This window comes from Chionomys nivalis, chromosome 5 (genome assembly GCF_950005125.1).
Source record: "Chionomys nivalis chromosome 5, mChiNiv1.1, whole genome shotgun sequence".
NCBI lineage: Eukaryota > Metazoa > Chordata > Mammalia > Rodentia > Cricetidae > Chionomys > Chionomys nivalis.
Genome location: NC_080090.1, coordinates 51,357,230 through 51,383,741, shown reverse-complemented (window position 1 = coordinate 51,383,741; position 26,512 = coordinate 51,357,230). Strand labels below are relative to the sequence as shown.

The 26,512-nt window shown below is 46.0% G+C and overlaps 1 protein-coding gene across 4 annotated transcripts in view; it reads left to right on the top strand.

Moving 5' to 3' along the window:
* Window positions 1–26,512, top strand: part of Flnb (filamin B) — a 143,484-nt gene that overhangs the window by 103,902 nt on the left and 13,070 nt on the right. The window contains exons 26-41 of one of the 4 annotated variants that reach the window (XM_057770283.1): window positions 1,046–1,169; window positions 1,583–1,739; window positions 2,593–2,782; window positions 4,875–5,122; window positions 8,375–8,413; window positions 9,159–9,261; window positions 9,896–10,036; window positions 13,231–13,359; window positions 14,170–14,343; window positions 16,796–16,954; window positions 17,926–18,129; window positions 18,999–19,151; window positions 19,254–19,376; window positions 22,557–22,823; window positions 23,392–23,529; window positions 24,682–24,797. In XM_057770283.1, coding sequence (XP_057626266.1) covers window positions 1,046–1,169; window positions 1,583–1,739; window positions 2,593–2,782; window positions 4,875–5,122; window positions 8,375–8,413; window positions 9,159–9,261; window positions 9,896–10,036; window positions 13,231–13,359; window positions 14,170–14,343; window positions 16,796–16,954; window positions 17,926–18,129; window positions 18,999–19,151; window positions 19,254–19,376; window positions 22,557–22,823; window positions 23,392–23,529; window positions 24,682–24,797 — 2,465 coding nt within the window. Of the gene's footprint in view, window positions 1–1,045; window positions 1,170–1,582; window positions 1,740–2,592; window positions 2,783–4,874; window positions 5,123–8,374; window positions 8,447–9,158; window positions 9,262–9,895; window positions 10,037–13,230; window positions 13,360–14,169; window positions 14,344–16,795; window positions 16,955–17,925; window positions 18,130–18,998; window positions 19,152–19,253; window positions 19,377–22,556; window positions 22,824–23,391; window positions 23,530–24,681; window positions 24,798–26,512 lie in introns of all 4 variants that reach the window. The other 3 variants (XM_057770280.1, XM_057770284.1, XM_057770285.1) reach the window with 3 other exon arrangements.

Below are 26,512 nucleotides of genomic sequence, written 5' to 3'. Positions count from 1 at the left end.
TCATCCGGAGGTTCTGCCCTTTGAAGCTCAGAGCAGAAGCGGTCTGGGAAAATGAGGTCATGGTGTGGATTCTCCTTTAGTGAAGTTGCTGAACCAAGGGGGTGGAGAAGGCCATATTTCCATAGTAGCCTCGAATGGAGGATTTCTCAGGTCACAGCCTTGTAATTTTAGCTGCTGCAGTGGCCTCCCAGTCAAAGTACAGCACCTTGAAAGCCATTTCAGCGCTCTTTAAAGCTGAACCGAAGGTTGCCTTTATAGAGACGGGTTTGAGGTTTGTGTTTTCCCATTAGCAGCTGCTTCCAATTATGTAACCTGGGAGCCTCTAGCTGGCCCCACCTCTAAAACTGACTTGTCCTTACTTCACCTAACTTAATGAGCACACACTGCTTTAACCTCCCCTGCTACTGACGCCTCCTCGACCATATGTTCAAGGCTGGGGGTCTAGAATCTTATCAACGTAGTGCATGCCTTAATCAGACTTTAATATACTCCATTACCTGTAGCATCCTGTTGATGTCCCTCTGAGACACCCCACCTACTCTGTAACTTTGTACCCTAACTTGTTGGTGCCGTTGTGTTCTTTGCTGAAAGGAGACAAGAAGTCTTGATTGGCCAGCTTTTTGCTGTTGAGGCAAGAAGTCTTGATTAGTTGCTTTTTGCTGTTGAGGTTTCTAGACATTTTGGTACTTTCTCGGCTATAGATTTAAAATTACCACACCCAAGCATGCCTAACCAGCTTGAAAGAATATGTAGCATGTCTGTAATGCATATCTCCAGCAACAAGCATGGATGGTCTCCTAAATTGTACTCTAGGGCAGTATGGCAGGCTGAGTATACATTAACCCACAAAAAGCTAGAGGTGTCTCTTGATGTGTTAACTCTGCTACTGTGACTTATAGATCCTGTGTTTATGTCCTGCTTGCCTTTATGTTACCTCAGTGGAAAGCAATAGTTCTGAGGGATGACTGTGGTTCTGTCCTAAATGCAGCTGGGGTGCAATGAAGGAGGCCAGGTTGTTAATCAGCCCTCTCATTTCTGTCCTCAGGCCTCGTGGAGCCAGTGAATGTTGTGGATAACAGGGATGGCACGCACACAGTGACCTACACCCCATCTCAGGAGGGGCCCTACATTGTTTCTGTCAAATATGCTGATGAAGAGATCCCTCGAAGGTGAATATCTCAGTCTTCAGGCTTGGGTACAATCCACCCTCAGAAGAGTCCACCTGCAGGATTGCTAACTTCTGCTCTGGTGCCACCCTGTCCCCACCTTACTTCTCCTTTAGCACCTGTTAAAGAACCTGTATAAGTTCATGTAGTGTGGCACCGTCCATTAGATACTAGTTCCTCTTCCAGGGTCTGTCCATTCATGTCTTCAGTTCAAAGGGAAGCCAAGGTGGGCTGTTGTAGGGTGGCTTGCACCTCACAGCTCTGTGTTTTCAATGACCTTCTGGTCCTTTGACTAAGCTTGCTCTTGTATCTCTTGCAGAAATCCCCCTCTCAGCCCCAACTCTTTGTAGAAGAGAGATCAGGCAGGGCAGGATTGACCTGTATCCTTACTGACCAGGCCTTCTGTGTTTATCAAGTCCCTTTAAGGTCAAGGTCCTTCCCACGTATGATGCCAGCAAAGTGATTGCCTCTGGGCCTGGCCTCAGTTCCTATGGAGTGCCTGCCAGCCTACCTGTGGAGTTTGCAATTGATGCCAGAGACGCTGGTGAAGGCCTCCTTGCGGTCCAGATCACGGTAACTATGGTTGTTTGGCTGTTTATGATGGTGGAGAGGAGAACCAAACCTTACTAATAAGACTTAATATTCTGGAAATGGACTAAAAATGGGAGTTTAATGGCTAATTTCTGCCCCCAGGACACATGTTTTGGGGATTTTACAGCCAGTATCTCACCTGGGTGAGCATCTGAGGTGATGGGTGTCGTACGAGACACTCTGTGTTCTCTGTTACTACATTGCTTCTTATGCTGATTTTAATTGTTTTTAATTGCCCCTTGGTATGGTGGGAGCTAAAATTCTACATACCACAGAGCCTCTAACAAAGAATTGTTCTTTTTTGGGAACAGTACCAGAGGTAAGCTACCTAGGTGTTCCATGGCTCACCAAGGAAGCTGCATCTGTAACCTACCAGTGCTCTGGATGTCAGGCTTAGAAGGTGAAGCAGAAGGAAGACAGGAACAAGGAAAATGGCTCTTGTAGATGAGAAGACCTCCCCTACCCCTGGCCATAGTCACATGGTCGTATGGTGGCAAAGCTGAAATCGTGGAGACTTGTATTTAGTGGTGCACCTAACTAAGGAGGAATGTCCTGTTTTTACCAGAAAAGGAAGGGAAAGGAAAGGCGGACTATGAGCCAAGCTTTTGCCATAATGTCTCTATAGCTTATGTTATGCTCAAATACTAATTGACAGGCCATCATAGTGTGATCTGCGACCCTTTCCTTTCCCTACCCAAATACAACAGAACAAGATCACGTTAAGCTTCTCTCTGCTCCCCCCAGTAGAGGTGCTGATTAAAGAGCATGGTTTGCTATGATTGGTTTCTGCATGTTGGTAGCAGCATCCCAGATAGCATTGCTCTGTGATTCACAGGACCAAGAGGGAAAGCCTCAAAGAGCCACTGTCCACGACAGTAAAGACGGCACATACGCCGTAACTTATATCCCTGATAAGACTGGACGCTATATGATTGGGGTCACCTACGGTGGAGACAACATTCCACTTTCTCCTTACCGCATTCGGGCCACGCAAACAGGCGATGCCAGCAAGTGTCTGGCCACAGGTGAGTGCAGGAGAGCATCAGGGTTAGGTGTGTGTGTTCTGGCCTCGTGTAATTGGGAAAGTTGCTTAGGCTCTCTGGAGCACCAGTCATGCGTGCATAGAGTTCTCATCTTTTGAGGTGAGAACATTAAGACTCCAGAAGCGTTTCCAGGTGTCCAAGATGACATCACAGTTATTACAAAGATGAGATAAGGGTGGGTGGGAAAGATGCTGAGCGTGATGTCGGGGCAGGGGAGCTCTTACGTGCTTTTGAAGTGAGGGGACTAGCTGATATCTCTTATGGAGACTACCATGAGAAGCAGCCTGTTTCTGCCTGTGTGAGTGGTGGGCTCACTTGTCCAGAATTCATTCAAGAGCATTTTACTTAGATCGGCAATAGGGGGAAAAATGTGAAAGGATTTGGGATTTTTCTCTTGAGAATTCATGAATATTTTACCATCCCTTGCTTCTGCTTCTTAGACATGCCTGCTTGACCATATGGGGGGGCGGGGAGGATCTAAGCATTGAACTCAGGTGGCCAGGCTTTCATCAAGGAGCTGCAGGTACTCTTACCTGCTGAACCATCATACCAGTCCAGTGTGGTATTATCCATTTAACAAAACAAGGTCTCATGTATCCTGGCTAGCCTCACTCAGACTTGATGTGTAGCTGAGGATGCTGCCAAAAGCTAATCCTCCTACTTCTGCCTCCAAAGAGCTGGGATTCTATGCATCTATCAGCATACCTGGTTTTGTGCCTTTCTATTTCTAAAAGCAGCTCCTACAGCTTGATGCTGCTGCTTTAGCAGATTTTAAAACATGAAGCCTGGGCTGGTGAGATGGCTCAGTGAGTAAGGGTGCTTTCCAAGAAACCTGACAACCTAAGTTCAGTTCCCAAAACCCAGATAGCGAGAGGAAAGAATTGTCTCAGAAATTGTCCTCTGATCTCCATACGCATGCTCACACAAGTACACACTTGCCCATGTGCTTGCATATGCAAACACACACGCACACTATCAATTGGTTGGTTGGTGGAGAAAAATCAAAACTATACGAATCACTGACTCAACTAAATCATTTACTCCTCATAATGAAAAGAAACTGAATGTAGGTCTACCCTAGATGTGGTCTGTTCTCTGATCTCAGATTGCTCACTTTGGCCCTTTCTGTCTCACCCATGGCTAAAAAACTGAGAAACGTATACCACTCTGGTCTACGGCAACAACTGGTAGAGGACATGTTTAGTGAGAGATGGGGAGCTCCTGGCTTTGCAGACCTGTTTCCTCCCCTAGCTCAGGCAGAGATCTTTTTCTTGGCCTGGTGGTACCTGTTGATCTCACCTCTTGTTCTGCCGAGTCTTGCCACCACCAGCTCCACTCCTTCACCCTACTGTGTGAACAGCTTTCTTAGCACGCCCCACCGCCCTTCATCATTTTGCACATTTTGACCAGTGTGGTTTTTGTTCATACTTTGTTATATATATATATATATATATATATATATATATGTATATATGTATATATGTATATATTTTGCAAATCGGAGACAGAAAGACAAAGTGTCTGGCCACAGGTGAGTGCAGGAGAGCATCAGGGTTAGGTGTGTGTGTTCTGGCCTCGTGTAATTGGGAAAGTTGCTTAGGCTCTCTGGAGCACCAGTCATGCGTGCATAGAGTTCTCATCTTTTGAGGTGAGAACATTAAGACTCCAGAAGCGTTTCCAGGTGTCCAAGATGACATCACAGTTATTACAAAGATGAGATAAGGGTGGGTGGGAAAGATGCTGAGCGTGATGTCGGGGCAGGGGAGCTCTTACGTGCTTTTGAAGTGAGGGGACTAGCTGATATCTCTTATGGAGACTACCATGAGAAGCAGCCTGTTTCTGTCTGTTGTTTGGGAGAGGTTGCAAGGCTAAGGACAGGCATAATCAGAGATTCCTTTGAGCCGTACTCTTCTCACTGATCTTTGGGTTGCCCCTCTGCCTGGCAGCAGGTAAAGGTTTGACCTTCACGACATAGACAGCACAACATAATTTTACCTGTTCTGAGGTCATATGACCTGGTCTGATCCAAGTATCCACAGCCTATGATTTGATTTTCTTCTGACCTTTCCTATAGGTCCTGGGATTGCCCCTGTTGTGAAAACTGGCGAGGAAGTGGGCTTTGTAGTGGATGCCAAGACTGCTGGGAAGGGGAAAGTGACCTGCACGATTCTGACCCCAGATGGCACCGAGGCTGAGGCTGATGTCATAGAAAATGAAGATGGGACCTATGACATTTTCTACACTGCTGCCAAGCCAGGCACCTATGTGATCTATGTGCGCTTCGGTGGCGTTGATATTCCCAATAGCCCCTTCACAGTCATGGTAAGCAAGGTTCCTTCTCCTGAGTTCACTGTTGCTAGCAGATACTATAATGGCCATCAGTTCCGTTTTTCATCATGGCTTTGACTCTAGGTATACTCTCTAGAAACACCAATTTGGGGGGAAATATCTTCGGTCATGGAGGCATCTGTCATGCCAAGGGAGTTAGGCAAAGACTTTGTCTAAACTATCTCAGAGGGAGAGCTAGCTTAGCTTTATAGGAAAAAACAAAGAAGAAAGTACATGTGCCTCCTTCCCCATCTCCACAGTGAAGGAGAAGGGTCCTCATTTTCTCTTGTCTACACACTTGCCTCTGATGTCTCTGGGTGCATAGTAACCTCCAGTTGCATTTGGGTGAGGTTCAAAAAGGGAAGTGTCTTCCCTTTTTTGAGACAAGGTTTCTCTGTAGCTCTTGTAGACTTGTAGGCTGGCCTCGAATTCACAGAGATCCGCCTGCCTCTGCCTCCTGAGTGCTGGGATTAAAGGCGTGTGCCACCATCGCCCAGCGTGTCTTCCCTTTAAAAGCAAGGAAGATTGGGAATAGAAGAGCACCATTGTCCAAACGTTCAGGTTATCAGAAAACTGATAACTAAAGGCTTTCAGCTCTGGGTGCCTTTCAGATCTTCTCTGATGACTAAGTCCTTCCACAAGAGCCTGGTAGAACTGTGGCAGAATTCCCACGTAAGCCTCAGAAGCAAGCTCTGTTTGCACTATTAAAATAAGGATTGCCCAGTCTAGACAGATACCAGATGCCATGTGGGCTCCCTCGTTGTATCCTTTGATGCAAAAGAACAGCCACCCAACCACAGGTCCTATGTTGCCAGCCAGTGACATGACTCCATGTCATGAAGTGCTTTCTGATTCCTTCACATTGTACAGCAATGGAGAATGGTTCAAAGAGTGTGTTTCAAACAGAAGCCCAGGGACTCCGTTCCCATCCATAATCTGTTATAGCTTCTCTCTATTCCCTCCATGTTTGTTTAGCTATAAACATCCTGCCAGAGGTCTGAAAGCTCTTTCATATCTCAAATATGTAAACACTTGTCAACTTTGGACACTGTCCATTTGGGAGTGTTTTTCTCCTCTAGGGGAGAAAACATTGCAACGAGAACGTTGGTGTTATTTTGAAAAGTGTCCCAGTTGTAGTTTTAAGACATTGTGTTTATCCCATAGTAGATATGATCTTGTTGGTTAGAACTGAATGAGATAGAAAAGCAGAAATCTCTGGGCAGACGTCATGATGCTGCTGCAATGGTCTAGGGAGGAGAGACCCCAGATGCTGGGGTCTAACTGAGAACAATCAAGGTAAAAATTCAGAGACCACATTAACAGGCGGGTCATTCCGGAAGTGGAAGCTTTTAAACGGATTAGAAATGAACAGCCCTTCAGCCCTAAGTGCTCGCAGCTTGAGGATGTCTAGTGGTCACTTGCTGCACCCCCTTCACTGGGTAGATTCTCTTCCTCCCTTTATAGGCTCAAGACAGGAAGAACATGGACGCCCGACACCACATTGATAGCAAATGTCTTAGTGTGACCACAGGCTTGGTCAGCTAAGTTCATGGATGAGCAGCTTGTTTGTCCCCACTGAGAAGTTTTAAATCGCAAGGCTACATCTGTAGCCTTGAAAGGCCTTTCTGTTGGTGACATGGTTTTGAGATGGCCTCCATCAGAACTGGCCCTAAAGGCAAAGCTGGGTGTCAGTAACGACCTTTCCGCAGGTAGCACAGGACACAGCTTCTTTGTTTCTTGTTATCCTTTGTTCCTAGGAGGATGGTGACGAGGGACCCTTCCCTGTTGGGTCAGTTGGATCAGGGGCATAAAACTGACTATTTTTAAAAATGAATATACACTAAAATCTAAAACATTAATTATTGGGACTGGAGAGATGGCTCAGTGGTTAAGAGCACTGACTGCTCTTCCAAAGGACCTAATTTCAATTCTCAGCACCCACATGGCAGCTCACAATTTTCTGTAACTCCAGTCCTAGGAGATTTGACACCCTCGCACAGAGAAACATGCAAGCAAAACGCCAATGTGCAGAAAATAAGTAAATCATTTTTTTTTTAAAAAAAATCTACCCAGCAAGTTAAATCCTCCACGTCAAAAGAAAGAAAGAAGAAGAAAAAACCAGCATATTAATGACTAACGACATTTCTCAGGTTAGGGAAATGACACTGGGTAAAAGCAGGTGTTGTGCAAGCATAGCCTGAGATCGGATTCCCAGCACTCAGAAAAATCAGGGCATGACAGCACATGCCTGTAACCAGAAGGCAGAAACAAGAAAACCCTGGGTGCTTGATAAACAGCTACTCTAGTCAATCAGTGATCTTGAATTTAGTTCAAACCCAGTGCCCAATCACAAAAACTAGGGACTAGAGGGAATGGCTCTTGTGGAGGTTCTGAATTCCTAGAATCAACTATAACCTCCTTACCTCTGTTGGCACCAGGCACATATGGAATACATAGATAGATGGAGACAAAACACTCATGCACATTAAATAAATAAATCTAAAACTAGCAAACATGGTGGAAAGCAACAGGAGACACCCATGTGAAGAGCCTGTGTTTCTTCACACCTTGCATTTATGTGTTCCCACGAGCACAGACATATACCACACATACACAAAGTAAAGCAAAACCGGACGCCAAGTAAAAGAAAAACAAAATCCACTTCTTTCCTGACTCCGTGCCAGGATGACGGCTGTCACCTTTCTCGAGTTTCCTGCAAGGGATCCTGATGTATAGCTTTGATACTTGCTTGCTTCCCTCACACTGACATAGATTCCCTTCTGTAGGATTTTGTCAGACTTCACTCAGCAATCCCCTCGCCGGTCTGACCAATAGCTACAGGGTTTTACTTCAGTCTCTTGTGACACCACTGTGACATCTGTGCACATCACTCACTCATGAATTGTGGGTCCAAAGGACAAGTGTCTGTGACAGTTACAAAGAGGACAGCTTTCCCCCCCGAAAAGCGCAGAAAGAATTTATCAGTCATCCTGAGTGTGATGGCACATGCCTATAATCCCAGCATGTGGGAGGTAGAGGCCAGAAACCAGCAGTTCAAGGCCATCCTTGGGTACGCGGAGAGTTTGAGACCAGCCTGTGCCACATGAGACTCTGTCAAAAAAAAAAAAAAAAATACTCACTCCATAATACCTGCTGGGAAGGGGGGTAGAGTACAAACTGTAGGATCTTGGGTAACAATATCCCTCTGGTGTGATTCCCAATTAATCTTCATTTGCCACTGACTAGGCCACGGATGGGGAAGTCACAGCCCTGGAGAAGGCACCGGTAAATGCATGTCCCCCTGGATTCAGGCCCTGGGTACACTTTGGTTTTCGTTTTCCCTTTTTTGCATTTCTGGGTTCACTCAACCTTCGTTTTAGAAAAGCTGCTGCCTGCTTGTGGGAATCGCTTAAGTCCTCTGGTGTCCTGGCCGTTGGTGTGTCCCCACTGATCATCCCATCGTCACAATCCCACGCTCTCTAAGATCTACCTCCATGTCACCACCCGCTCCTCACGAATCACTAGCCATCCTGTCTGTGATCACGCTGGGTGTTGTTTTTCTTCCCCATGTTTAAATAACAAGATGGATGGCTGTTGGCAGAGCTCCTACTGACTCCAAGCTACCCCTTGTGCATCTGGTTTCTGTCTAGGGGCAAAGTCACCTGCTGCCACTTTGTGCCACTTAAAACACACCTTCTTTTCCAGGCCACAAGCAACTAAACCTTTCCAGGTGGAGCCTCTTGGGATGCAGACATTGCTCTCTCCTTTTTCCATTTGCCTTTGGGCAATACTGGGAATTCTACAAGCACACTCTTAGAGCAAGCCATTTCTAGCAAATGATCAATCAAAACTTCTCCAATCTTTCCATCTTGACCCTGACCCAGTCAGACAGAGCCCATAAGTACAGGGTCACACACCCCAAATTTTGGTCTTGTTGCTTTGTAGAATTCCCATGGTTCTGCCCCCCTGTAGCTCCACGAGTCCACACTGCTGTCTATTTTACCAAGTGACCAGTCTCTCCTGTTTTTAGGTGACCGAAGAGGCCTATGTCCCAGTGAGTGACATGAATGGCCTAGGCTTTAAGCCCTTTGACCTGGTGATTCCATTTGCTGTCAGGAAAGGAGAAATTACAGGTAAACCCTTGCAAGAGTTGCCCTACCCCTTGTCTGCTGCACCTGCAGCTCAGAACAGTGCTGGGGAGGTGATTCTGCCATACTTCCGTCCTGGCTCCTTCCCCAGTGCCCCTGAAACTGGACAACCCATTTCTCTGAAGAGGTGGTTCGTTTATAACTTGCATTACGTTCTTGAGACTTGTGTTTCTCCTCAGGGAAGGAACTTAGATCTCATCACTGTCAGGTTTCTGTTCCCCCTTTTCCCTGCTTTCTCTTACCCACTCAGTTTTCCGAATACAGCCTGAAACACTGAGGTCTGTCTTGTCTAAGTCCCTTTCTGGAAGCCCAGGCTCTTTCACTCCTGCACCCCTTACTCGTCTGTGGTCTTCTCAGATCATCTTTGCACTTTGAATTTGCCTGTTGGAGACACCCTTCATTTATTTACATGATAGTTGCCTACTGCTTCTCGTGGAAACCAAAGGGAAGCCATAGAAAGCAGGTCTCAGTTTTCCCACTGTGGTGCTTGGATGTTCCAGCAGCGTGAGTGTTCTGGGGGGTCTGAGAACCTGTGTAGTGAAGACATTTCTGTGTTACATCTGCTTCGTGGGGAGAGGTCACCAATGACCCCAGTGCCCTGTGTCCCTGTATTCTCCAGGAGAGGTGCATATGCCTTCTGGGAAGAAAGCTACACCTGAGATCGTGGACAACAAAGATGGTACAGTCACTGTCAGATATGCCCCCACTGAAGTCGGGCTCCATGAAATGCACATTAAGTACATGGGGAGCCACATCCCTGGTAAGTGAGGTACAGCAGCTCGCTAGCCTCCTGGACATCTGGGAAGCTAAGGTGCTCTCCAGGGCAGGCCCGGAAGTGTTGTGTTAGCCTCCCTGTGCAAACAGCCTGAGAGTCTGCTTCCTGAAGAGAGAATACATCTCATCATCCTGGGTCAGAGGGCAGGGCCGTGTGGCTCTGATTGTTTGTCCTCGTAACTGTGTTAAGTGTGGCCAAAGATCAAATACAAGGCAGGCACAGGAAGTGAGGCTTTCTGGCCTGGCCTGCAAACCCTGTGGGGTGTGGGACTTAGGACAGGGTCACGTCCTAAAACACAGGAGTTAGAATACAGACAGCCCCCAGTAACTCCTGATTTGGGGCTAACTTGTGTTTTCTGGCTGTCACCCAGCACAGTGTCATTATTTTCATTGGCTCTTTGTAATTGCTTAAATATCTTCTAATTTAATATCTTGAGTAAGTAACATGGTCATACCTGTAACCTCCATCTGCCTTCTCCTTACAACTAATTGTTGGTAAAATTTATGTTCAAGTTTAGAAAAATTTTAAGACCACATGCAAGTAAGAATACAGATTCTAGCTGGACGGTGGTGGCGCACGCCTTCAATCCCAGCCCTCGGGAGGCAGAGGCAGATGAATCTCTTGAGGTCGACCCACTCTCCTTTACAGGTTGAGTTTCAGGAAAGCCAGGGGTGCACAGACGAACCCTATCTTGAAAAAAATAATACAGGTTTTAAAATCCAGCCCTCTTTTTCTGAAAGGTAGCTATCTTCCCATCAGCTGTTCTTGGCTTTTACCTCTGACAGCATGTTCAAGGGAGCTGTGCAGGTCAGTGCAGAGGTTTATCTTCACACCTTCTAGCTTTCCCTCACCAGAGTGAGTCATTGTGTGTGCTCCAGGTCCCCACTAGGGAGCATTTCATCCTTGCCACCATCGCTGTCACCACTCTTGTTGACACACTTGGTGTACCTGTGGGATTTAGTCCCCTGAGCAGAAGTGCTGTGGGACCAGATGCAGGCCTTTGTAATTTGAATAGATTGTACCATATTTTCCTTTCTGGAACTGTTACATTGGGACCCCAGCAGTTAAGCAAAGCGTCTGTCACTCCAAAAGTTTGCCCAATAAAGTCTACTGTGCAGTTGCTTCTTTGCCGGTCTGATGATTTAAAAGTGCATGGTATCTTGGTACCTTTTTTTCTGTGAATGACATTGATTGGTACAACTTCCCCGATATTAAGTGGATGAAGCAGAACACATCAGATCGGTGAAGCAAGAATCAAATAATCTCATTCTAGCTCCAAATAGGGTATACTAAGGTTTTTCTTTATTAAAAGGGAAACTTGAGGCAACAGGAATGGGGTCCAACATTCAGAAGTGGTGAGTGGGACGAGGCTGAGTGGGCACCCCCATGGGCTTTTTGGTACCCAAAGGTCACACCCCACCTGGTCCAGTCTCTCAAAGGCCGTTGACTGAAGGAGGTTCCCCATCACTCGCCCTTTTGTCTAAATAACAGAGTTCCAAACCCAATAAAAAACTATATTACTATATATAATAACAGATATCAAGTATAAAAATTAGAATTACAACCAGCATAAACAATATTAAACAAGAAACATATGCTGAATGTTTTAATAATTATGTTATCCTAAAGAGTCTAAGTCTTGTATTACAAATGGCTTGGATAAATCATAAGAAGAAAATAACTATGACTGTCTAATCTTCAACCCATCGAAGGCCTGAGAAGGGAGGTAATATTACTTGAACAGGCAGGAAATGCAATCAAGCAGCTTCCAAAAAGTAGATGACGGAGACAACCGGCTACCTGGGCAATCACCCAAAGTCTCATTTGCAGTGTTGAAGCAACCAACTTTGGCTAAGGCCTAGAGTAACTGACAGGCCATTTTTAAAGGCAGGAAGATTTTCAAAACCATCTTGCCCTGTCTTGGCAAGATTTGGCAGTCTTTTTTCTTGTATCCTACTTGTCTGTCCGGACACTGTACATTTTGTCAGTGGTCGAGGCATGGGCAGTTCCTTGCCCAAAGGCCAGTTTTGCCAAGAAGAAAATAAGCTCCAAGTGGAGTGTCTTCAGTTCTCTGTCAACTGAATCTTCATATTTTTGTCTGTTTTCCCAGTGGAGAATTTATGCTTTTGAGGTAGGAGTTAGAAATACGTCTCTGAGTTTGCCATTTGCTTTATGTTCATAAGTCTGCACAGCACTTGGTTAAAGCAAAAATGTTTTTCTGTTTAAATACATTAATGGGATAGATACAGAGTTTAGAGACGAGTCATCTCTCAAGCTTCAGGCAGACGTTAGGTGTCTGTAAACTCACTCAGGAGGCTGAGGCCCCTGGGCTAAACAATAAGACTATATAAAACAGCTGCACACTTTTTCTGGTTCTCACCCTTCCTCCATCTCCACTGACGACCTTTTCAGAGACTTCCTGTGTGCCTACTAGCATATTTACATTTATTCTGTTAAAAGAATGGCTTCATGGTTCTTTTCTGTTATTGTGTGTGTGCATGATATGTATACGTATGGGCATCCGTGCCGAAGTTTGCATATGGCAGTCAGAGGAAAACTAGTTAATTCTCTATACCTTTACTTTAGTTCTAGGGATCACAGGCAGGTCACTAGGTTTGCATTAACCAGCTGAGCCCTCACAGCAGCAGCCCCTCTGGATTAATAGCAATGTTGTATATAAAGATATTGTTTGCTTTGTCTCTTGTAATGTAGCGCACCATGGTTAATCTCTCAAGTAAATACACATGGATTCTGTAATGTTCTGTGGGTGGGTCAACTCCCTGTTGTTAGATGCTAAGGTCTTTCCTGGTTTGCACATGAATCCTAGGAATTAAAGAGCTTTAGTAGGGATGAGAGTGCAGTGGGCAGAGAGGGCTGCTGTAGGGTCATTTTTGAAGATGATCTTCCTAGATCAGGGAGTCTTACATCTTGAATGGCATGCCAAATAGCCTTTGCTCAGGTAAGCAGCTCCTACCTTCACATGATACAGCTGCCTCTTTATTTGCCAAGCTGAGATGAAATCTCCTATGTCAGCTCCCACATATCCCTCGGGTCTGGAACAGCCTCAAAGGGTGACAGACCTGCCTGCTAAGAGGTGAACATTGAGGTGCTGCCTGTTATCTGAGGTGTCCATTTACCATTAATGTTTCCTGCTTTGTTTTTGTCTTTGGCAAATGCAGAGAGCCCGCTCCAGTTCTATGTGAACTACCCCAACAGTGGGAGTGTTTCTGCATACGGTCCTGGCCTTGTGTATGGAGTAGCCAACAAAACCGCCACGTTCACCATCGTCACGGAGGATGCGGGAGAAGGTACTGCGTGGTTTACATGTTTGTGCATTTGTAGCCTTCTGTTTGGAGAGGTAATGACCATGATAGGAACGTGCTGAGCATGGTGGCGCACATGGAGTCCCAGATACTCAGTAGGCTGACGTGGGAGCTCAAGCCAGGGAGTACAAAACTGGCATGAACCATATATAGTGAGACCTCATCTCAAAACTGGCATGAACCATAGTGAGACCTCATCTCAAAAGAAGACATTCACTATGATATACCAGTACTTGTCTCGTTTTCTCTCATATGAAAATCCATCTTCTACCCAAAATAGAAATGTTTAAATTCTTATGATCTGAGTGAAATCAGATTTGTATGATGAACTATTTCATGTGACCCGCTGAGAATTCAAGTGGGCTTTTGGTTGAAAATGGTTTTATTTTTGTTCGTTTTACTCATTAGTCTTCTGGACCTCCCACAAGTTACTTAGCTGTACATTCTTGCTGACGTGCTCTCGCCAACCACAGTAGTCACAGATTCCTAAGCCTGTGGTCCTGATGGTGGCACCCACCCTGACCACTGTGACAGTCTGTGCAAGTTTGATGTGTAGCTCTCTGTCTCTTCGTTCTTTCTCAGGTCCTGGAGAGCTAGAATTCTCTAAGCAGGGGTGCAGGTGCCGTTCACAGTGGCATGTTTTCCCAGTAGGCTTTCCCCTGTAGATTGTTCTGCTTTGATGCTCACGTGGAGTGTGTGTGTCAGTCCCTGGTGTCAGGGTCCTGTGGCTGAATTGTCCCCATGGAAACAAAGAGACTCTCTCTGACTGCTCTCCTTCCATGCTCACACTCACAGGCGGTCTGGATTTGGCTATCGAAGGCCCCTCAAAAGCAGAGATCAGCTGCATCGACAATAAAGATGGGACATGTACAGTGACTTACCTGCCCACCCTGCCAGGCGACTACAGCATTCTGGTCAAGTACAATGACAAGCACATCCCTGGCAGCCCCTTCACTGCCAAGATCACAGGTAGGGGGGCATTGTCTAGCTTGCCGGAACTTCTCATGGGAGGTCGAGCTGTGCCTCACCTACCCCCATCTCATCCGCCTGGGATGGCAAGCTTGTCCCTTGGTTTCAGGAGAAACCAAGTCCAGGGCTCAGGCTGCCTAAATTCCTCCTTCTCTCATAATGAAGAGAAAACACGAGTTACCATCTGGACAACAAGCCCTTAGCTACATGCATCAAGATGATACTGACAGCCAAGTGCAGGAACTAAGTGCTGAGGCCGATTAGCATTGTACTGCATATGATATCTCCTCCTTCCTACTGACCAGAAAACTGAAGTTTGGAGATGTAGCCAGTTAGCCAAGTTGACTGGTATTCAGAGGCAAGTTATCCCCTTCTGTGCCCTCTGTTCAGCCTGCTGGTTTGGGAACATACAGTGGTTTCTCAGGGAAATCTATAAATCAAGGTTCTTCCTTCCAAAGTCCTTAGGCCTGTTTGAAGTGAGTAGCAACACTGTGGGGAGTGGGGTTCATGCATACCTGGGAAATTCCCAAGGGCAGGGCAGCAGGTGGGACCTTTCTCATGACAAAGATTCCTTTAATTTTTTTTCTTTTAATTCATAACACAAAGCAGTGACTTTTATTGTGGAATTTTCATGCATATGTCATTACACTTTGTTCCCCCATTGCTCTCTCCCACTGCCTGTCTCTCAGTTGCCCCCGTTTTTGTTTTGCTTGTGTTCTGTTACTTCCATGTCCCCTACCTACCCTCTCATAGCATAGCTTCCTTCAATCTCATGGTCCCTGATCGCTCTCTCGCTCTCTCTCTCATACACACACACACACACACAGCATGTGTATGCATACGTGGCATGATCTTTCTGAGTCGGTCTGACTTTATTTATTAAGATGACTTATAGCCATCTGTTTTCCTGCAGATATCCTGGTCTCATTTTTTTTTTTTTTTTTTTTTTTTTTTTTAAAGTTTTTCGAGACAGGGTTTCTCTGTGGTTTTGGAGCCTGTCCTGGAACTAGCTCTTGTAGACCAGGCTGGTCTCGAACTCACAGAGATCCACCTGCCTCTGCCTCCCAAGTGCTGGGATTAAAGGCGTGCGCCACCACCGCCCGGCCCCTGGTCTCATTTTTTAAATATTGCTCATTCTGTCTATGCAGCACATTTTCTTTATCCCTTCACCTGTTGATGGGCATCTAGGCTGGTTCTGTTTCCTAACTATCGTGACTAGCGCAGCAGCGAGCTTGGATGGGCAGGTATCTCTGTGGTGGGTTAGCTTAGAGTCTCGCAGGAGTGGTATAAATGGGTCAGTTGGTGAATCTACTTCAGTCTTTGAGAACCTTCCACACTGATTTCTATAGATGTCTGTATCAATTTACAGTCTCACCAGTAGTGAATGAGTTCCACTTGCCGGCGTCACTTGTCCTTTGAGTTAATGATGATCACCCTTCTGGCTGGTATAGGGTAGAATCTCAAAACAGACCAGGTGGTGATGGCGAACACCTTTAATCCCAGCACTCAAGAGACAGAGGCAGGTGGGACGCTGAGTTTGAGGCCAGCCTGGTCTCTACAGAGCAAGTTCAAAGACAGGCAGGGCAATACAGGAAAAACTCTGTCTCCAAAAAAAGAAAAAAAAAGAAGAAGGAAGGAAGGAAGGAAGATAAAAAAAAAAAACAAGCAGTGGAGGGTGGATTGCAAAACAGGTTTAATTTGCATTCTCCTACTGTCTAAAGATATTGAGCACCTTTTAAAAATATATAATAACCGCTTATATTTCTTTTGAGAACTGTTATTAACCAATATATTTTATTTTTACTGTTTAATTTCTTATTATATATTCATATATATTTATATAAAAATATATAAATTGATGTTTCTGTATTATGCATATTAATTTCCTACCCGATATGTAGTTAGACAAAGTGGTTTTTATTCTCGATTCTATAGATTCTGTTCACTCTGGCATTTTATTTGCTGTGAAGAAGCTGTTTAACTTTACGTAATCCCATTGGTCAATTTGGAGATTTTTTTTCCCATACTATGGAACCCTTTTTAAAAAGTGTTTTCATATTTCCTCCTGCAGTTTCCAAGTTTCTAGTCTCACCTTGAGGTCTTTGATCCATTTTGAATTGAGTTTTGAGCAGAAGGAGAGATTAGACAGAGAGATAGGTACTTAGTTTCGTCTTCTGCATGTTAGAGATTCCTTTAAAAGTCAGTTCATGAATATTTTCAGCTCAGGTTCCTTCCAGCTTCTTGTCTTCCTTTGAACCAGTCATAACCACCCATCCTCCTCCAACATTGATTATTAAATATTAATACACATTGTCAGAGGCAAATGCTTATCATATACCTGTGGATAATAGATTCTCGACTGCTCATCTCTAAGTTTCACGTGGACTGCCTGCCCTGGACAGCTAGAACTAAGCTAGCTCATGTGATAGAAGCTCTCTTGGCTTTTTCCCAGACGATAGCAGACGCTGCTCACAAGTGAAACTGGGATCAGCTGCCGACTTCCTTCTGGACATCAGTGAGACTGACCTCAGCACACTGACAGCCAATATCAAGGCCCCATCTGGACGTGATGAGCCCTGTCTACTGAAAAGGCTGCCCAACAACCACATTGGTGAGCTTTGGATTGCCTGCATGGCGGGGTGAGGCCAGGGACTCCTCACTCCTCCCTTAGGAAGTGGGTGGTGCACTGCAGTCTGCTACATTAAACCTGTGTCGCGCATGTATGCTTCTGCCTTTGTGTTTGCGGATACTGAACTGTTGCAACGTAAGGGGGTCCTGTTTCTAATTTTGAGAGTAACCATCTTATTAGCCAGTTTTCTCTCTGCTGTGGCAAAATACCCAACAAAGGCAGCTTAAGAAAGGAGAGGTTTGTTTTGACTCCGTTCTGTGATACAGCCCATCGTGGTGGGGTTATAAAGGGTGACAGAGCAAAACAGCTTGTCACATGATGTCTGTTAGGGTTTCTATAACTGTGAAGAGACACCATGACCACAACTCTTAGAAAAGAAAACATTTAATTGTGGTGGCTCGCTTACAGTCAGAGGTTTAGTCCATGATCATCATGGCAGAAAGCAAGACAGCATGCAGGCAGACATGGTGCTGGAGAAGGAGCTGAGAGTTCTTACATTTTGATTCACTGGCATTAGGAAGTGGTTCGGGTTAGGGCTAGGGTGTGGCTTGAGCACGTATGAGACCTCAAAGCCCACCTCCACAGTGACACACTTCCTCCAACAAGGCCACACCTCCGAATAGTGCCTCTCCTTTTGGGGTCCATTTTCTTTCAAACTTCCACATATGGCATCTACAGTCAGAAGCAGAGATAGATGAACGCTGGTGCTCATCTTGACTTCCCTTTATACAATCCAGAGCCCCAGCCCATAGAGTGCTGCTGCCAACATTGAGGTTGGCTCTTCCCAGCTCAGTTAACCTAATCTATAAATGCCCTCAACAGACACACATAGGGTCTTTCTCCTAGATTATTTTAGATCCGGTCAAGTTAACCATGAGCACATTCTGTAGTATCATAGCCATTCTCCTCCCTGACTTGTCCTTTATCCTTTTCCCCCCTGTGTTTCGGTCCAGGCATTTCTTTCATCCCTCGAGAGGTGGGTGAACATCTAGTCAGCATCAAGAAGAATGGCAACCATGTGGCCAATAGCCCCGTGTCCATTATGGTGGTCCAGTCTGAGATTGGCGATGCACGCCGTGCCAAAGTCTATGGCCGAGGCCTGTCAGAAGGCCGGACGTTTGAGATGTCTGACTTCATCGTGGACACAAGAGATGCAGGTCTGCGGGGTAGTTTCGTGGGAAATGGCTAGGTATTGTGACTGCCAATTCTTTGTCTCTAAACCTTCAGCATCTGAGATAGGTGATTCTACCTGAATCACGAGAGTGGAAATTTGGTGTATAGAGAAAAAACTGAAGATACGTAGGGACTGTTACAACCCTGTTTATAATCTGTTTCTAAGGTCTAAAAGGTCACAGATCCCTGTTACAGTACACATACTACATCATTGTGCCCTGCTCCCAGGGCCTCCTGCTCACCTCCTACGCAGAGCATTTTGGGTTAGTTGAGCACTGCTTCGGGCAAAATAAGGCATACCACTCCCCTCACCTCTCTTTGAGATACTTGGAGTTAGATTTGCCTCTCAAGCCCTTCCACATCCCAGTGCCTTCCTCTTCTGTCTTTTTGAGTGACAGTAGAGGTGGCAGCCACATTAGTGAGCTTAGACAAAGTTAGAATCCCAGAACAAAGATGGAAAAAAATTTCTGCACCACTCAGTGCTCACTGCTGAGATTTTGTGCCATTGAACTTTTGGGTCCGTTGGTATGGTCAGTGGAACTGTTTGCTCTTTGAAAATTCCGATAACCCCTCAAGACAGTCCAGGCATTTGTTGAGGGACATATGGTTGCTCAAAACACATGTTCAGATGGGACATTGATAAATAAACCTTCATGGAAGGAGTTGTCTTAAAGCCATGGTCAGCAGGGTTAACCTGCTAAAAGCCTTTAGCGTGTTCCTTTGCCATAGGCTCCCCAAGCTGGGTACTTTCTGCTCTGTGGAAATTATTTCGATATCAGTGGCTGGGTTTCCCTTCCCCATTCATCACAGTCTTCTCTCGGGAGTTGTGCTAAAACAGGCTGCTGTGTTGCAGGATATGGTGGCATATCCTTGGCAGTGGAAGGACCCAGCAAAGTGGACATCCAGACAGAGGACCTGGAGGATGGTACCTGCAAGGTGTCCTACTTCCCCACGGTGCCTGGGGTCTATATTGTCTCCACCAAATTTGCTGATGAACATGTACCTGGTATGAGGCCCCTCTGCTCTCCCTCTGTGATGCTTAAGTTTTTAGTAAATGAAACCCATGCGCCTGTCAGGACTGCTCACAGGAGCCTTCTCGGTCTTGCAGGCAGTCCGTTCACTGTGAAGATCAGTGGTGAGGGAAGAGTCAAAGAGAGCATCACCCGGACCAGCCGGGCTCCATCTGTGGCCACAGTTGGCAGTATCTGCGACCTGAACCTGAAGATCCCAGGCGAGTATGGGGAGCTAGGGGGACAGAGCAGCAGCCGGCACCTTGGGACCAAATACAGGCGTGACCTAGAGCACACTGTCCACCTTGGCACTGGAGACATTGTCATTGCACAATTTTCTTAGGTTTTTTTTGTTTTTTAATAGAGTCTCAGCCAGGCCGTGGTGGCGCACACCTTTATCCCAGCACTCTAGAGGCAGAGACAGGTGGATCACTATGGGTTCAAGGCCAGCCTGGTCTACAGAGCGAGTTCCAAGACAGGCTCCAAAGCTACAGAGAAACCCTGTCTCTTTATGATTCTCCTGCCTCGGCCTCCCCAGAGCTAGGGCTACAAGCTAGAGATACCACAACAAATTTTTTGTTTTCACAGAGATTCGTTTAGGAAAAATGTGCTTGCCTCTTACCTTTTTGCTTCCAAATAAAAATAGTTTTGTTGCATTCCTTAGAGGGAGACATATATCTGCTTTTAGATTAACTCTTTGCCGATGAAAATAATGTCATGGGGAAACATGGCTGGCTGGTACCAATATCTGAAAGTATTGAGGAGGTGAAACCTAGCTGTAGTTCATCGTTTTTATCCTTAACATGAGAACTAGACTTTGCTCCAAAGCTAGGTGGGCCCCATTGAAGTGCTTCATGGTAGATTGAGACTCCATGCACTATAAGCAGGCCAATGGCCTACCTGAAATGTGCCTAGGGTCTCTGTGTACAGAGAATCACTGTGTGGGTGAAAGCTTCAAGATTCCTCTGCCCACAAACCGGCAAGACCTGTGGCGTTGCTTGAACTCTACGGAGAAGGGAAAAGTAGGGGCAATAACTAAATTGGCAAAGTCATTGCTGCACAGGTATGAGGACTCTGAGTTCCATCTCCAGAATTTACATTTGAGAGAAAGGAAAACCAGGTATGATGGTGCCTGTGTGTGATCCCAGTATTGGGATGCAGGGACGAGGAGTCCTAGGACTCGCTCTCCAGCCAGTCTAGCTAAATTGATCCACAGGCCAATGAGAGACGCTGTCTCAAAAAAACAAAGTGAATGGCTCCTAAGGAGCAAGACCTGATGCTGTCCTCTGGCCTGTGTGTGTGCATGCACGCACACATCATATACATACTCCACATGAACGTGTGCATACATTCACATGCACCTGAAGACATATGCTCATGCAAAACATACACATATCTGACCTTAGGAGGAAGGAGGCTCATTCCCAAGACTTCACATTCCTTTACCCTCCCTTCTTAGCTGTAGTCAGTGGTTTCTTACGAGGCTCATTCCCAAGACTTCACATTCCTTTACCCTCCCTTCTTAGCTGTAGTCAGTGGTTTCTTACACATGTACAACATCACAGTCAAGTGTGATTGCAGTTAGCATCTTATTACTATAGGCAAGATCACTTTTTTAAAACTGTTAACTGAACATGGTGGCACATGGTTCATATGATTCAAGGTGGTGGAAGAGGGGTGACCAGGACAGGGGTTGCTAGCCAGTGCATTTGGACATGGCCATGCTTTGGTAAACTGTCCTCCAGGAATGTATCGGATCCTATTTCTCCCCGTGATCCACTAGCAGGAGGCACCCTGTCATTCATTTTGCTGGGAAACTGTGATATCTCCATTTTAGTCTTGTTTCTACGATTACTTGGGACGTGGACTTTGCTTTGCTTTCCATTTTCATTTTGCAAATCACCTGGTCTCCTCTATTTGCGGACTCCCCACTTGAATATGGGGTCCGTGCAGTGTCGATATCTGTCTTAAGCCTCTTCTGGCCCTTGGCCATTGCTTTCAGTTACTTGATAGCAGAGGAGTCTACAGGAGACACTGTCTGTCCCTCATTATCCACTTGGCCCCCTCTCATCTGGTAGAGTGGGGGGAGCCCATTAGCTCCTGGGGACCCAGGCCACATTGGGTATCTCAGTCACAAAGTTAGCATATCTTGACAACTAATAGACATTCACTTCTCCCAGCCCTAGAGGCCGTGCATCAGATCGGACTAGCATGAGTAGATCCCTTCTTCCGGGTTGCAGATACCCAACTCGTATGCTCATGTGATGAAAGGAGAAAGAAGAGGTTGCTGGGGACCCTTCTAATGGCACCAAGTCATCATGAGGACTCCACTTAGCCCATTGAATCTGGGTTTTCTCCCCTGTACTTCTCTAGAGCTATTAGTTTGCCAGAGGAATGTGGCAGAGGCACAGACATTGGGTCCATACCATGATATGGCCACTCCTCAACCTCTCTTCCTTCCTCTGTTCGTAGGATACAGAATCATGAACTGCTGCACAGTGCAGTTTTATTTGGGCTCTAGGTGATGGCAACATCCAGTGCCACCCGCTTGTCTCCTCCATGCCAGTGCAGGCACAGTTGTGTGTGTGATGTGAACAGCTTGTAACAGACATGATTTGCTTCCTAGTGCTTGTAACCCAAGGCATTGCCTTTCTGAGAGTGGGGCCCCTTGACCTCTTTGCTGACAGCTTTGCTGGCGCATGGTTTCTCGTTTGCCATTGAGACTGGCATGCGCTCACTTTGGTCTCTGAGTGCATTTGACCTTATTGCCTGGGAGAAGCACCGAAGCTTGACAGTAAGAGGTGAAGGCTCTGTGGGCCAGTGAGATGACTCAGTGGCCAAGGATGCCTCCTGCTAAGTCTGATGACCTAAGTTTGATGCCCCGGGCCCACATATTGGAAGGAGAGAAACAGCTACAGGTTGTCCTCTGACCTCTAGGAACATATTGTGACACATGTGCTCATATATGCATGTATATACACAATACATACATTAATTAAAATGTAAGGGGGGATTCAGGAAGGCTGTTGTGTTTTCTGCTTTCTGTAGAGAAGAACTTAACTATGCATGGCAGATGGTCACATCACTTTTTCATAGAAACACGTGGGTTTTATTACACGCCGTGGCTTTCCAGCTCAGGTCCTAGTTTGAAACTGCCATGTAGAGGTAACTGGGCTCCAGCCAGGAAAGCTGTAGATATATCTAAATGGGACAGGAAGCTTTAGTGCCCCTAGAAGGCCATCAGTGCTGGCAGGGCCTGCCCGCTTCACGCTGGCCACAGGAGGGCAGGTCTCTCGCACCTCTGGGCTGTACCTGCCTCCCCCTTCTCTGCTTGCCCTGTGTGTCGTGCCTGGCCCTAGGCTGTCGCCCTAACTTTCTTCCCCCAACATTTCTGCTCTCAGAAATCAACAGCAGTGATATGTCTGCCCACGTCACCAGCCCCTCTGGCCATGTCACCGAGGCAGAGATTGTGCCTGTTGGGAAGAACTCTCACTGTGTCCGATTTGTGCCCCAGGAGATGGGGGTTCACACAGTCAGTGTAAAGTACCATGGACAGCATGTAACAGGAAGCCCCTTCCAGTTCACCGTGGGGCCCCTTGGTGAAGGTGGTGCCCACAAGGTCCGGGCAGGAGGCCCTGGCCTGGAGAGGGGAGAAGCAGGCATCCCAGGTAAGAATTTGGGACAAGTCTTAACTTAGAGACAAGTAAGTTTACACTGTACCCATTGCTCTAAAGAAACAATTTCCAGTGGATGGCTACAAGGGACATTCCTTATTCAAAGCTTTTAAAGCTGGGATTGGAAATCACTCACCTTTACAAAGCCAAATAGGCTTAGACAGATTTTGCTGAGTCTAACATTAGTGTGTATTAAGTCTCTTAAGAGGAAAACAGAAACTATTTCAGTACATTCTTAAGAACTGGTGTTCTGTACAACACAGTAGAACATTGCAAAGCTGATTGAAGGGGTCCCTTCTTGCCATGGCTGCTGTGGGAAGAGGTGTGGGGGAATCTGAACACTCTCATCCTCTTCTGCTTTGGTTTGGGTGTATTCCACATGAACTTCCTGAGCATTGGGGTGTTTCAGAAACTGCAATGATAGCCTTTGCCTGGGACCTGCTTGGGGCTAGGGCAAAAGGAAAGTGCTGGCAAGAATCTGGACTTATACTGCTGGCTTGAGCTAAAAGAGGGGCACAGGCTCTCGGGCTCTCTTACTAACCAGGTGTTTCTTTGCTCTCAGCTGAGTTCAGCATCTGGACCCGGGAAGCAGGTGCTGGAGGCCTCTCCATTGCTGTTGAGGGCCCTAGCAAGGCCGAGATTACATTTGATGACCATAAAAATGGGTCATGTGGTGTGTCTTATATTGCCCAAGAGCCTGGTATGTACTCAAGGGTTGACTTAGAATGCTTTCCTTTTTCGGAGATGGTTTAGTGGCCAGGATCAGAAATTTACCAAGTTAGGTCAAGCAAACAAGCGTTTGCATGTGGACGTACAGGGGAGAGCCTTCTAGAACCTCAGATGCAGAAAACAGGCCTCCAAGAGATAAGGAACCTTGTTCTCATCATCTCTTGTCTTTTAATGGTGGTCTCTGCTTGCTTGCTTTCAAATGCTTCATTCTGTCTACCAGTCAGCCAGACGTTCTGCCTACACGTGACGTGTAGCTGGTTTGGCTGCTTTAAGAGAGTGACCTCGACATCTGAGAACCTAGAGCAGGACTTTGTCACCTGTTATACACCTGAGCCCTTTTGGATTTCTGATAAAATCTGTCCTCAGGATAGTTTTTTTGGTGTACTCAACATAGAGTACATCAAATCATAAAAGAAATAAGTTCTATTAAAATAACTGTGAGAGCCAGGTGTGGTGGCCAGTGCCACCTGGGAGCTGAGGCAAAGCGATTGCCATGATTGCGAAGCCAGCCAGAATTTATATATAGTGAGCTCCAGGCTGACCTGGGCTGCAGAGTGAAGCTTGTCTCAAATAAATAAAACTATATGAAAGTATAGTTATCAAATACATAGTAGTGAAATATACATGACTTAATATATTAAACTATAATAAAATTCAGTGAAGGTACATTGATCTTAATTTCAAAGTAGTGATGATGTCAAGATAGCTGTAATTCTTCAAATAGGATGAAAATGCCTTGATATAGAATGTAAATATTGGCAATAAAAGGCACAGGTACTTCTCATGTACTGTGTTTCCTAGTTGATATTTCTAATGACAAATTCTTGCAGTTAGAGATTAGTAAAAATATATGGACACAACTGCTTTTCCTACTCAAGCCCCTGGGTCTCTAGGATCCTGTACACAGACGACCCTAAAGATGCAGGTCAAGAATCTCTGACCTTACCCAGTTAATACAATCCTGCTGCGTCAGTGTTAGCCAGGTGACCCTCTATCAGCTAATCAACTGTGGCCTAAAGGAGTGCTAGTCTCTGAAGACATCTGAGCCCAGCTTATGCCAGTGGCCACTACGGATATACCTTTCTGAGATTTCTGAAATGGTGGGGCTTTCCTATCCCAACAGGTAACTACGAGGTGTCTATCAAGTTCAACGATGAGCACATCCCCGACAGCCCCTACCTGGTGCCGGTCATCGCACCCTCAGACGACGCTCGCTGCCTCACTGTTATGAGCCTTCAGGTGAGACGCAAGGAAGCATCCATCTCCTTGGCCACAGGCCGACCAGTGAGGCTCCTGGACTCCAGAGGCCACTCTGACTCTCTCTTAAGTTCTAAGCCCTTATGCACAGATGTTACCAGTCATGGGGCAGCCATCCTGTGACAGGGTCACCTCCTTGTGTAGCCTCAGGACAAAAGGCACTTTGAGCAAGCACAAGCAGACTTGGTAAATGATACACCTTAACCACAAGTTTGCTTATAAATATCTATTCAAGAGAAGCAAAGGAAGCCTATTACCTGTTGGTTAAAGGAGCAGGGGGCCTTTCAGAACAGACGGTGCTCAGTCTAGTGATCTGTAGCTGTAATGATTGTTGGCTTCTGTTCCCTGCCAAGAACTTTCTCGGTGTTACTTCTGTAAAGCCTTGCAACACCCAGATAGGCAGCTTCTCTTGACCTAATTTTAAAGATGGTACAGAGTGGTTCTGGTAAAGAGCCACCTTGTATGAGGCAGCACACACACACACACACACACACACACACACACACGTATGCACATACACACACCAGAGCCAATTGAGAGTCACTGGAGCTGAAGACACTGAACATATTTTAATTAAGAGAAGCAAGTAGGTTGTAGAGAAACATCAGAATACCCAAATTTAGTTTGTAGTTAATGGGGTTTCTAAATAGCCTTTAGTTATCTCAGTTCTGAAAAACAAGTATTTTCTGAACTGGTTAAAATCCAATCTGGCGTAAGCCTAAATTATTGGAATGGGTGATAGAGCAACTAGCTGTACTTTTGGTTAACACTCGAGATTCCAGTCTTATGCTGAGAAACTGGGACTCGGGCTAGTTAGAGGTCCAGATGGGATCCACCCTAGAATCGCAGTCTACAGATTGACAAGGTCTCAACTGGAGAGCCCCAGAGGTCCTGACTGGTCGCTGTGGTGTAGATGTTTTTCTTGTGTTTCATTTAAAGGCTTCTTAACAGGAGTTTCTTTTGTGGCCGACTTACCTAAAACCTATAGAGGGAGATAAACACAGCATTTGTTGGGGGCAGAGAACTGCCTTCCTGCATCTCGAAGATCTCTTTTCAGATCTTCAGAGACATTTATCTCCCTCTTGAGGATTAAGCGGCAGCCACAGACTCAGGTAATAGCCTGCTCTCAAAAGCTGGTTCTGAGCCATCCTCTCCAGCAGACTTCTGCTGAGCTCGCCTCCTGCCACAGTTTACTCATAAGTATTTCAGTAAGTATGTAGTCGCTCCATGCCGAGGGATATGTAAATTATTTATCAGGGCCGTAGCAGAGGCCTGAACAACATCTGGTGCTGGTTATATGTGAGAAGTATGTTTTGTTTTATCTGGCTTTTTTGACTTCATAGAAGAGTGGAGTTGGCTGGCACTTTGTGAGGGAGGAGAGAGAATGGGAGTGATCTGGAAACTAAAGAATCCTTGCGTTGTATTATGCCCGCCCTCCCCAGGCTGGGATTCCTGGCATCAGAGTGCATAGAACATTCTACATCTCCACAGTAGAGTTTATAGTCACTAGCCACATGTGGGTGTCCCATTAAGGTGCAGCTAGAGAAACTGCATTTTTGTCATACAATTTGAAGTACTTTAAGTGATATGTTTCAGCCTGAAGCTAGGGACTAACCCAGGGGACACCGTGTTGTTAGGACCTACTGTATAATTGTCCTTGGACCATTGCTCAGCCTTCTTACAGTATGTCTAGAATC